This window comes from Eurypyga helias, unplaced genomic scaffold (genome assembly GCF_000690775.1).
Source record: "Eurypyga helias isolate BGI_N326 unplaced genomic scaffold, ASM69077v1 scaffold35200, whole genome shotgun sequence".
NCBI classification, from domain to species: Eukaryota; Metazoa; Chordata; class Aves; order Eurypygiformes; family Eurypygidae; genus Eurypyga; species Eurypyga helias.
The window spans coordinates 1-13,358 of NW_010226980.1; the positions used below are offsets into that span (position 1 = coordinate 1).

General features: G+C 36.9%; 1 protein-coding gene across 1 annotated transcript in view; it reads left to right on the top strand.

Moving 5' to 3' along the window:
- Positions 1-1,007: 1,007 nt before the first annotated feature.
- PRRC1 (proline-rich coiled-coil 1) overlaps positions 1,008-13,358 on the top strand; it is a gene marked incomplete at its 5' end in the record, with an annotated part of 16,825 nt that continues 4,474 nt past the window's right edge. The window contains 4 exon segments of the mRNA XM_010155037.1: positions 1,008-1,153; positions 4,628-4,730; positions 9,273-9,436; positions 10,665-10,768. Coding sequence (XP_010153339.1) covers positions 1,008-1,153; positions 4,628-4,730; positions 9,273-9,436; positions 10,665-10,768 — 517 coding nt within the window.

Sequence of the window (13,358 nt, forward strand, 5' to 3'; positions counted from 1 at the left end):
TGCACAAGTCCAAGTAGATGACGTATATGTATCTTTTGTTTAGGTCAGAGAGTCAGCTTCAGCCAGTGTATTTCCACAGAATGATATCTCGGGCTGTAATCTCATTATTTTTTTTTTTGTTCTGAAAACCTATCTCTAACAAGCTTTCTGTCACATGACACCAGCTTCTGTCTTCTTGTTTTCAGCCTCTAAATTGCATTAGGACAGCTAAAAATACATACCTTCCATGCAAGCAATAGCTGTAGTTGCTAAACTGATGTAATTTTCTGCTGGTGGAATGGAAACTTGTCTCTTCAACTGTGATTGGGCCAAGCTTTTACTGTTATTGGTGGTATCTGTTTTAAGTAGTATGTATTAGGAAAATGTCTAGAAAGACCTATCAATTGTGCATTGTATCATAAAAAGAACTCTTGATTAGGCTAGTGTTGGAAAACCTGTTAAAATAAGCTTGAGTAATGAGGTCAAAGGCTTAGGCTGAAATTCTCTACTGCCTGACTTTCTTTTGTTTTCCTTTGAAACATGTAAAGCTATTAATTTGTCTGCTCCTTTTGCTATTGGTACCAATTTCTAGCACTCAGGGTTAGAAACTTTCCTACTTCTCTCTTACGTATGAGAACATTCCTGTCTCTCATGTTTAGAGAGCAACACCCATTCCTCTTTCGTCTACTGAGGGATTATTATGAAAATTTGAATACAGTAAAAAGCACCACTATTAAACTAATGTGCTAAGAAAAAAAATTGTTTAATTTTATACATAATGTACAGGCAGTCTCAATTCTATTAGCTGATATTGTTGAACTCATTTATAGTAGTTTTATCTGCTAACCTTTATCAAACTGAATTGTTCTGGGTTCTTCAAGAAATGAATCAGCCCGGTATTTGTCTATTCTTCCTGCTCATTTTCCTGTTTAACAATAGCATGTTGCTACAGTATGATAAATTAAATGTAGTAAAATAAATGAACACTTGTGCTTTTTTTTCCTCTCTTACTTTTCCTCTCTTACTAGGTGTTTTGGCAGACCCTATCACTCAACAAACAACTTTCTCAACACCTTTGGCTCCTGGAACTGGTTCTGCAATCACTTTTCCTGAGGATTGTGAAGACCCCAGAGCTTCTACTGCCCAAGGTGGAGGACTGTGGGCGTTTATTAAGGTATGGGGTTTTTTCTGTTACCCTTCATGTGGAATTACCATTTTTTACTGGCTATAAGAAGACGTACTTTACTTTCTACATGCATGTTTTCTGTCTTATTTCTGGCCTCATGTGCAAGCTGGTTATTTTTAATAGTGGTTGCTGAAACTATGCTACTGCTTTTCCTCTGTATAGAAGAGGGGGTCTACACAAATGCAGGTGTTCTAGGTTAATTTTAGTGCTTATGACAGGAAGATATGCATATCTAACAGGGTATGTCACATGTTCTTAAATCAGGTGAAGCTTTAGAACATCTTTAACACCCAAAAGCTAATTTTTACTTCACCAGGAACTCAGTACAGAAAAAGATAGTGTGTTTTACCTCACCAGAATTTTTTTATATCCTATTTGTCATTTCCTAATGAACTGAGTTTGATGTCTATGAGATGCAAGTCCTGCCTGTTCTGTAACAAACAAGGCTTTTCAAGGAGTAATAAATACATATTTCTTCCATCAAGGAACAGTTTACTTAAATCCTACAAAATATCTTAGACTTATCTGTTCCGCTAGAAAGCGTGGAGTGACTTCTTCTTGTGAATTTCCTAGGCAGAAGAATGAGAAATCATTAAAAACCAGAGTGTGATATGTGCTTACACACATCAAGAACTTGATGGTATCAGTATAATTAAAGATCAGCTGGCATCTGGGAGACTAGCTGGTAGTTATTACAGAAATGCATCTTGGATTCCCTGTTGAAGAGCTTACACAGTAGTTGCAGCAGTTATCTTTATTTCTGTTCTTGAAGTAGTTTGAATTGCCCTTTTTTCTCTTGTGTTCTTAAGAAATCATTTACCTTTCTTCCAGGTTCCCTTCAAGCTAGGTAATATCCAAGACTCTGACAGTCTAAAACTGACAATTTAATGGTCAGGAATCCACTAACACTGTTTTCAGTTCCTTTTATCTGTATGAGCAGTCTCATAGCAGTTACAAGATTGTTTTCTACATAATGTATCAGAGGGAAAGTTGGATACCATTGCAGTCATTGCATCGGAGAGCTTGCATATTTGACTTTTTAAGCAATAAAGACAGCCAGAACCTGAATTTTCAGAAGATTTGTGTTATCACAGCATTGTGATAACATCATAGAATCATAGAACCATAGAATGGTTTGGGTTGGAAGGGACCTTAAAGATCATCTAGTTCCAACCCCCCTGCCATGGGCAGGGACACCTTGCACTAGACCAGGTTGCTCAAAGCCACATCCAGCCTGGCCTTGAAGACATCCAGGGATGGGGCATCCACAACGTCTCTGGGCAACTTGTTCCAGTGCCTCACCACCCTCTCTCTGAAGAATTTCTTCCTGATATCTAATCTAAACCTCCCTGATTTCAATTTGTACCTGTTACCCCTTGTCCTATCACTACAGGCTCTTGTAAAAAGTCCTCTCCCAGTACTCTTGTAGGCCCCCTTCAGATACTGGAAAGCTGCAATGAGGTCTCCTCGTAGCCTCCTCTTCTCCAGGCTGAACAAGCCCAATTCTCGCAGCCTTTCGTCATAGGAGAGGTGCTCCAGCCCTCTGATCATCTTCGTGGCCTCCTCTGGACTCGCTCCAAGTGGTCAATATCCTTCTGATGTTGTGGGCTCCACAGTTGGACGCAGTACTCCAGGTGGGGTCTCACCAGAGCAGAGTACATGTTTTGGATTGGTATAAACCTATGGATTATTTCTCCCTGCTAGGTTGCTGTCTTCCACAGGTAGGTGAAGCAGCTACTTGCTGCTCAGAAACCTGGTTATCTGCAGGACATGTATAATGGTTTTAGTTAGGTAGCCAGGCTGCTGGTTGGAGAAGTACTGCTTAGCTTTGCATTGCTGCAAAGTTGCTAGAATTTGAAATTCCTACTTAAAATGTTTCTGAGGATCTCACAGCTTTCATTTTTTGTTAAACCATCAGATAAACTTTAAATTGTTAGAGAGCTGAAAGAGGAATATGAGCTTCCCTGTTCTTAATGGCATCCTGTGGGTATATGAGTAGTCACAAAAACATATGTATTACTCACTGAGTGCTACCATTCAGAAATACTTGTGTTATATTCAAGACAAACAAGTGGCTACAGTGGGCTCTGGCTTGAAAAAGCTTAATTGTGCTGAAGTGAATAATTGGTTTTGTTTTCTTTATGAAATTCTACAGTCAGGCTTAGTGTTACACACTAAGAAGAGAGTGAGAAGAGTACCTGAACCCAGTAGTGAACTATTTCAGCATGAGACATGTGATAAGATAATCTTTATTAGTAGCTGTACAGTATCTCAGTAGTTGTAGAAGTGTGGGTTTTTTTCTTTATTAAGCTTGCTACTAAGAGATAGAAGGCATTCAGGAATTGAATGGGGCTTTGAGTAACATCATCTAGTGGAAGGTGTCCCTGCCCTTGTCAGGGAGCTTGGAACTTGGCAATCTTTAGAGTCCCTTCCAACACAAACTGTTCTATGATTTATGGGGAAGAAGCTTTGCTCACAAAAGTTATTCTGAGATAATTAAAACTACTCTGATTCTGCAGTTCTCTGGAATACTGTGTAGGTGTATTAAGCAAGCACTTAGAAAAATGTATGCGCACAGAACTATCCTGTGTAATAGTTGTAATTTAGTGAAACAAATACTAGCTTGTGCAGTTTTAACAATAGACTGAAAGTAGTCTCTTTACTAAAGAAATTTTATAAAAGGTTTCTGTAAATTAGTTTCCAGTGCTTTATCTCTCAATGATTCAGTGTTTGTATCTTTCCTTTCACTCTATGATCTCATCTGAATTTAAATAAAACTTCGTTGAGATACAGACTCATTAAGCCTATTTGCAAGACACAGGACAGTCTTTGTGTTTATATGAATTTAAATTTTCAGGTTTATATGGTTTGTTTAGGAAAACGAAATTTTTAGGTCTGTCAGCAGCTCTACCTATGATCTAGCTGGAGAATGTAGAATATTTTTCCAGCAATGTTTAGAATCTATTTATAAATTGAGAATTTTCAGCTCAGTTGCTCTAGAAATATTTGTTAGTAATGGCCAATTCAAAAATAGATCCTACTGTCTTCAAGAAGGTTAGAAAACAGAGACTCTTCAGCTTGAGGTATCACAGTCTAATCTAGCTACCTAGTCTGATGATACCTATACTGGGAATCTACAGCTTTGCTAAATGCTCAAGGCTTCTGATCCCAGAATAGGACTAGATCAAGTCACCCTCACGGATAGAGCTGTTTCTGCATTAATGCAGAAGAGAATGGTAAAGATTGTTAAGTTGTAACTGAAGAGTCATGCACTGACAGTCACATCCTTTAGTGTTTGTGCTGAGGAGTGAGATACAATAGGTGTTACAAAATGTAAATATGGTAAGAAAAACACAAAGCAGCTTAATATTTGAGGTTTGTTTGCTTGTTTTTTCATTGTAACAATTTGAATTTCGTGGGGAAAAAACATGATAATATGGTAAACCATTTACTTAAACTTAGGGTGTAGCTGAGAATCCTATGGTGAAGTCTGTTCTTGATAAAACCAAACATTCAGTGGAGACTATGATCACAACGTTGGATCCTGGCATGGTTCCATATATCAGTAAGTATTTGTGACAAACCATTAAGTAATACATGTAAATGTTAGAGAGGTTAATATAATAGCACACTACTTCTACTTGAAGTTTGTGTATGTAGTGTGTTAATTCAAAGTCTTAATACTGTACTGATTTCTCAAATGTATTGTCCACTCTGGAGGCTGATTTTTTTATGTATATCTTGAGGTTCATTTGATTCTGTATTCTGTTATAGTTCAGATAGTGGCATAGTAATATCCTTTAATTCAGATTGTGAAAGATGAAGGAGTTACAAATCAAAAAGAATATTAAGAGACCCGTTTTATAATCCCTAAATTGCATACTGTTTTCTCCCACAGTGTCTTATTTAAGCCTTATGGAGCTGAGTTTAAAATACACAGTATGTCTTCTGTTGGAACACATGCTTAAGTGTAAGGTATAACATTAAAATTAAAACAAGCCAAAAAGGTAGGCATAGTCAAGAAGCATAAGACAGAGGTATTTACATTGTTTTGGGGACTTTCTTCTGACTTTCAGCTGTCCCTTCTGTAGCCTAATAAGGCTAACCTAAAAAATATTTATACTATTTTTAGGAAATTTGGCAAACTTGTAGCTCCTCAGTCAGTTAGTAGGAACATTAAAGTTCTGAAATGGTCTGCTAAAGTCTGAAGTATTGCTAAGCATTGAGCCTGGAAGGAAAAGCATAGCATTTCATTTACAGCTTGAAAATTAATAGGAAGGAGCAGCATTGTGGTATTCACCATCTTTTGTTTTACTTGGGGCACATTACATGTCACACATAACTGACCTGAGATTTCTACTTCATTAAAATACGGAAGCAAAAGTCATAATTTATCCAGGGTGGTGGTTTGGGTTTGGCTTGTTTGTCTGTTGGTTTTTGTTTGTTGTGGGATTTGTTTGTTTTTTCCCCTTCTTCCAGCAGTCCGTCCTCCTTCTTAGTTGTGCCAGTACTGCCCTTTGTTTGCATGTAGGTGAAGCTGGGCAAGAAACTGATAAGGCTGAGAAGAAATTATTAAAATGTTTTTATTATGTTTTCTGAGCTGTTTTTGAGCTGGACCTATTCTGTGATCCAGCTAACTACACTGCTGCACTACGGTACTAATCCAGTGGACAGTATGGAGTAAAAGGGGAAGATGACCTAATTATTGAGGAGTAGTTAATTGTCTTATGTTTAAGGGAAAATATCCCAGCAGCTGACTAGTGAGGAGATAGGGGGATATGAAATCAGTAAGAAGGCCCAAATGAGTAAGTATTTGAGGGGAGTAGTGGGATGCGATGCAAAGGTACCATAAATGTTGATTATACACAATTTGGTGAATTGTATTTAAGATTTCTATTACAGTCATTACTGTCCAGGTTTAAAATAGGATCCAGTACCCAGTGGTGGTTTGCATAGTTTGCCACAGTATTCATTGGACAGAACAATGCTTCCTAGAGGAGGAAGTAATTCTAATAAAATTCTTTGCTTGTAAGAATCCATTAGAGTAAGCAAGTTCAGTGGTTATCTCAAAGTTCTCTAAGCTTGTGTTGGAAGGGAAAGCACCTATACACATTGTAGCCATTAATATATTGCCCTTTTTTTTTTTTTTCCCCCCCGTAGTTGCAGGTTGTGGAAATAGGGCAGGGATTTGTAAACTTAGTATTTACTTCCTTTTAGAAAAGTTTTCTGGAATCAACAAAAGCCATGTTCTCAACAGGAAGTGTCTCCACTTCTCTGCTGTCTCTACACTTCTGCATTTCCAAACAAATTTCAGATTCCTCATGCCAAAGCTTGAAATTACCAAAGCTTCTGGATGAGGTGGTTGAAATTTTTTTGTGTGTGTATGTGCGACAATAGTATTTCTGTAATTTTTTTCTGGAAAGGAGCTGAACTGTTGTTGTTTTGAAGATGTCATGTGAGGCAAGCACCTGGAATAGAAAACTTCTGTGTGCCCAGGAAATGGTCACTTTATAAGCACAGCATCAATGCTTTTGTAACAAAAGACAACAGGGAATCTTAAATTGTATCTAGAACTGTCATTTCAATATATAACACACAAGATACAATGAAATTTAATGTTCAAGTCTCAGGACTTAATGTGACAGTTTTGTCTCTGAATTTACTAGGGTATATCTAGTTCTTATATTTTAGGTTTTAGTATTTCCATATTGCCATAGTTTGTGATGGATGTTATCACAAATTGTTTCTTTGAATGCATGTCATATGTTTGTTTCGCTTCTGTAGTATCTGTGATGAACAAAGATATGCTTTTATCTATGATGATCCTTAATACAAAGGAAGAGCATCTGTATTCTGCTGTTACAATACACAAAAATGATAGAGCACAAGTACTATTCTTAAATTACTATGCAGTAATTTACTAGGTATGTTATGATTTTATTTTTAGTTGCCTTAAAAATTCTTTAACAGTTTTTCTATCCCTGGGCACTCAAGACTGATTTCAGTAAAAGCCTGCAGTCACTTTTAGGCACTTGTTTACATACGTTAACTTGATCTCTGTCAAGAAGGAATCAATGAAAAAAGATACTGAATTTTTTGGCCCTGTTGTTACAAAATGTTTAAAACAATGGGCTAAAGTTCAGTGATGTGTACACCCAATTCCATTCAGTAAAGCAGCTGATAAATAAAAAGTTTAAAAATATCCTAAAAGCCAAATAGAATGTTTTACTACTACATGTTTAGTATGTTCTGGCATATCTCTGGTGATTCTTCATAAAAGATGTTTCCAGCAAGTGAGGTCTGCTAAGTTATACAAGCCAAAGAATAAATTGGCTTTTTCTTTAAAATTTAAGCTTCAGGCTTAGCATCAATGGAAGAATTTTTCTTGCATCAGGATAAATACTGTACGCTTTGTCAGCATGTGTAATTACAAGGAGTGCTGGTGTTCAGAAGCAAAACCTTCGAGCTCTGTTCCTCTTTTAAGAGGTAGCTTAACATGTTTTTGTACAATCAGTGAGCCTAGGGAATGACAGGTTAAAAGGCTGTTGCTGCACCAGTTTGCTGATCTTGTCATAAGAAATGCCCTGCTGGATCACAGAATCACGAAGTGGTATAGGTTGGAAGGGACCTCTTGGAGGTCGTCTTGTCCAACCCCACTCCTTTAACAGGGCCATCTAGAGCCAGTTGCCCTGGACTTTGTCAAGGCAGCTTTTGAATATCTCCAGGGATGGAAACTCCACCACTTCTCTGGGCAGCCTGTGCCAGTGCTTAGTCGGCCTCACAGTAAAAAAGTTATGGATGTTATATGGAACTTCCTGTATATCAGTTTGTGCTAATTGCCTCTGGTCCTGTCTCTGGGCAGAACTGAGAAGAACCTGGCTCCACCCTCTTTGCAGCCTCCCTTCAGATATTTATAGACATCAGTAAGTCTTCCCTGAGCCTTTTCATCTCCAGGTTGAACATTCTCTCCTCCATCAGTCTTTCCTTATTGAGGAGATGCTCCAGTCCAGTGGTTCATCTATCTCAATGTTATGTCTTCAGCAGAAGCAACAGGAGATACTGTATAGTAAATGACAGTAGATTAGGTGATTTCTGTAGCCCTTTCTCCTTGTACTCCTCCATCATCCACAGCCCTTGGAGTAAGAATGACAAGAGGCATGTACATATTTATTACTTCTAGTGCCTGCTTGTGGACATACTGTCTGTTAATTTGTCCTTTACATTTGCTGATGCAATTTACTGATGAAGCTTTCTCTGAAGTCACACTCTATGTCTGAAAAAAGTTCAAGCTATTCTTAAAAAAGCTTGCCACAGCAAGGAAAAATTTTATGAAATGTTTTTGCTTAAATTAAGTTAGACAATAAAAGTGATCCAGCTGTGATAAAGACAACTGTGAGGTGTAATTGAACTCATCAGTCTTTGGTAGTAGTTTTAGATATTTTCTGATTTGTGAACTAATTTTGTTTTATTCTAAAAAGCTTAGCGAAAACTCATCCTTCCTTATGGAGATACCACCATATGGAAATAATTCAGGAATACTCAACCTTTTGTTTCCATAGATATTTAATATCTGAAACCAGGATAAAGCTCTAGGGAGGTAGACAAGCAATAAAATGACACTGAAATTCACAATCCAAGAACAACTAGAAAGTAATGTGAGCCTTTCTTTTAAAGGTTATATAGTTGGATGGCTGCTCACTGGATTTTATGAACTGCATCTGTGTTCTTGATCCCTTTCCTAGAGTAGAATTTATTTGTCACACTAATATTCCCTACCATTTCACAGAACACAAAAACATCCTTAGAAATGGATGTCTGAGTTACTCCTAAATCCATGAATTTTCATCTTAAATGAGTGATACCTTTTTTTTTCAGGTGCTGGACAAACCATCAGTTTGGGTTGTCTGTCTTTCATAAAGAATCATTTAGCTACTCATCACCATCAATTTTACTTTCTAACTTGTTACTTTTGCTTCATGAAAGAACTTCCGTACAGTGCATGAGACAGAGAAGACCAACTGAAGCATATTCTTAAGACATAGAATGTATTTGAACTAGCTTATAATTGGAATGAGGAAAAATACATTCATATTTATATATTTTACAGAAACTGGGGGAGAACTGGACATAGTGGTTACCTCTAATAAAGAGGTGAAAGTTGCAGCAATTCGAGATGCCTTTCAGGAAGTCTTTGGCATGGCTGTTGTTACTGGAGAGGCTGCACAGTCTAACATCGCACCCCAGCCTGTGGGCTATGCTGCAGGTTTAAAAGTAAGTTGATACATAACTATACTAAAGTACCTCCAGTGTAAAGAGGGAGAGTGTGGAAACAGTCACCCAGAAGAATTGGATTTTCCATAAAGGTAAGGTCAATTTGAGGGATAGGTAAACATTTTCTTTTTTTTTTTTTTCTTTTTTAATTGCCACCTGGATCATTAGTTTAAAGCTGCTTGTTGAAATAGTTTTTGTGTCTTTTTGCAAACACATTCACAGCAAATGAGGAATATTTATGTCTGTTTTCTTACACTGTCATTGATTGCTGTCACATCTAGCATACACTGCAATATTACTGTAGTTTCAAAGTATACCAGGCATTTCTTCTTTGTGTATTACTAGTGCACCGTGTTGGGAATGTTAAAAATGAAAAAATGAAAAGACACTTTGTGAGACTGAGCAGACTCCTGACTAATTCTGTAGATCAAAGATAGTTTGATCAGCACTTGTCAGTGATCTTTCTGAACAGATCTGTGTTACCTTCAAAAAATAAGAATTCACTGTGCAGCCTTGCAGACAGCTGTGCTGGCCCAGAGGAAGGTTTAGCAAAGGTTTTTTCACCAGATTTAAAAAATGTACATGTTAGGTGTACATGCAGCCACCTCCTTGGCCAATAATTAAAACCAACTATTTAGTATTCTCTTTCTTAAGAGCAAATCATAAGCAAATCAGGTAAGCATAAGGTAAGCAAATCATATACTCATTAAAAAGAAAATATTTTTTCCTAACTGCTGGGGCAGTGTTCAGAGCTGAGTAAAGCCTATCCTCATAGCAGTATAGTAGCTTATAAAATTTTATATTGAGGTAAAGGTAGATAATGTGTATGTTCCTTTGCCTGTTTAGGTACTGCAGTGTAGTAATATTTATATTACAACTTCACAGTGAGAACAGGCTTGGAGTGAATGATTCCTACATCTCAGTTGTATAGGTACCACAATAAAGAGATTCTCTTCCTTGGTCTTATAAAGTTGGTCCAAAATCTTAAGGGATACAAACCTGACAAACTGTAAGCTGCAAAAATGTCAGTGTGAGTAACAGAAATAAATACTGTTTCTTTAACTAATAGTGAAACTTGGCACAGTTACAGATCAGTAATTCCTTGCATGCCAATCTAGGTGTTTTTCATGGAAAAATAACAAACTAAAACTATATTTAGTTTTTGCATAGTTTTTGTTACTGTCTGGGGTTCCATTATGGCTTTTAATGAGCTTTTGTTACCATTTAGGGAGCCCAAGAAAGGATAGACAGCTTGCGTCGGACGGGAGTAATACATGAAAAACAGCCTGCTGTATCAGTAGAAAACTTCATTGAGGAATTGCTTCCTGACAAGTAAGAAGTTTAAATAAATACTGGGGGCAAGGAGGGGTTCTTTGACGCAAAGGAGAGTTGCTGGCAGTATCACTCTGAACAGAAGAGTCTGTCTTCAGTATTGCTTTGTCAGACTTCATCTTGATGGTGATGTTCAGCTTTTTGTTCAGACATCTTGAGACTTCAGTACTCAAAGTCCTTGTCAGTTTTTTCAAGATTCACAATAGAAAACCACAACGAAATTACATTGAACTGACAAAAAAAAGGAGCTGTGAAGGTTAGAATTTAGCTAGTTAGTTTGCTCACTCTTGTGTGTACACTTTTTCTCTCCTCTCTCTGCAATTCAGAAAACGTACTGGGAGATGTTCTGGCATTTGTAGTAGTATAATTTTACAAGATAATATATTATCCATTTTCCTTTCACTGAGAATACTTACTACTTCTGATTTACACTACACAGCCGTAACAATGGCATTTTCAAATACATTAGAACTTGATTTTGTAACATGTTTTCTGACAGATCGTTCTTGAAGTAGCTGTATAATTAATTTCCAAAACATGAAGGACAATACCATGTTTTTCCTAATGCAAACTTAAGTATTTTTTTTCCTAATGTTTGCATTTTTATTCATGTGATGGGCTTTGTGGTTTTTGGTTTTTGGTTTGGTTTTGGGGGTTTTTGTGGTTTTTTTTTTTTTAAATAACTACTCTGCTCTTGCTCTATTTTTAAACGTACATTTAGTGTCCTTAGTGGAAGATGGATGGTGAATTTTCTAAAATAAATAGAATTAGGAAATGTTTTAATTTTTGTTTAGTATTTATTTCCACCTAATCTGATTCAGACATGTTATTATATTTCCATGAAGGAGTAACTGTGAAAATGAGATATCTGTTTGAAAATAATTGCTGTTCTTGTCCTTTGAATTTACTCATTCCTAAATCTGAAAATGTTTCTTAAAGTACTTGGCATGAAAGAGTTTACCCAGGACTGCAGTGTTATTGAAAGGATGCTAGCTCTTCTGTCCACACATTAGAGGCCTCAAGAACATCTTGAACTTTGATATTAGTTACATTAGAAACAAAGAATAACTTAATGCATGCTTTATTTTTTATTCAGTAGGTAACATTGAAAGCTTCCATGCGTGGTGTTGCACAAACATTGGTGCTAGTCACTGATTAATTGTTACTCTGAAGTGAGCATTGTGATGTTACAGTTCTAATGTGGGGAATGCAGTCAGTGTTTCACTGACAGTGTTTACCATACTTACACGTCTGAAGGATAGGAGTTTCCAAGTAAGCGTCCACCAGTACCAAGAGCTCTGCACCTAACACTTAAGAGATCAGGGACTACTCAGAGCTAAACTTTGCAGTTGTCCATCAGACAGCTGAAAGGCATTGCTTCCCTTTCCAATTGCATGTCCTGAGTACTATTTGCAGAAAAGGTTGCAGACATTTTATGTATATTTTACCCTTTCGATTTGAACTCCTTTATTAATTGAGAGTAAGTTACCTTTAACCATCAAGCTTTCTCAGTAGTCTTTCATGGTTGCAAGTGAGGTAGTCCTCTATCACAGAGTATTCCAGTGCTCTGTTCCCAGCTACAAAGATGGTGCAAGTGAAGTACTTCCTGTCTTGATCCAGTAAACTCTTAACATGAAGCCTATGTCGCCCAGCCAATTGTTTCTTAAGAGTAGTCTTGCATTTATTTTTAGACCAACATCCTTGCTTCCCACGCTTTAAAGAATAAAATACAATTTATATGTAGACATGTATATAGAATATATGAAACAACTACAGTGGTATTTTCCTTTTTAAATTTTTTATGAATCTTGGTCTTCATTTTGTGTTTGTGCTTTTCCCTGTGGCAACTCAACTGTAAAACTGTTACAGGAATTGAATGCTATGAGGTGGTGATGGTAAATTGCCCTTGGTTTTATTTGGATCATGTCAATGTTGTTAGTTTGTTCATAAGGAAAAAGGATTTAAAGTGTTTTTTTCTAGTCTAGGTAGGGAACTATTTTGGGTAGCCTTTACTGTGTCTGCTACAGCAGGCACCATCTTTTCTGGGAGGTGCAGAAGTGTTTCTTTTCACTTAAATGGTTGCTATAGGATGAGACATGCCAAAGTTCTCCTAAACATAGAATATGAATCATAAATAGATTTCTTTTTTTTAATTGTTAGGGAAGGTTATTTAATGAGAGAAGTCTTTCAAAGATGGAATGAAAACTGTAGCATAATAAATACGGACCACAGATCATAGCTGTAAACATGCCCACCCTACCAGCTTTCTTTTATTTCTTTGATTTTTAAGTTTCATGCGTTTTACATATTTTATGTATATTATGTCTGTATATGCATACATATGCATTATAATATAATTTGTACAAAAAAACCTCTCATAGAAGCAAATTTTAATTGAAAAATACTAGAACACTTTGATGAAACTCATAGAATCATAGACTCATAGAACCATAGAATGGTTTGGGTTGGAAAGGACCTTAAAGATCATCTAGTTCCAACCCCCCTGCCATGGGCAGGGACACCTTCCACTAGACCAGGTTGCTCAAAGCCTCATCCAGCCTGGCCTTGAAGACATCCGGGGATGGGGCAT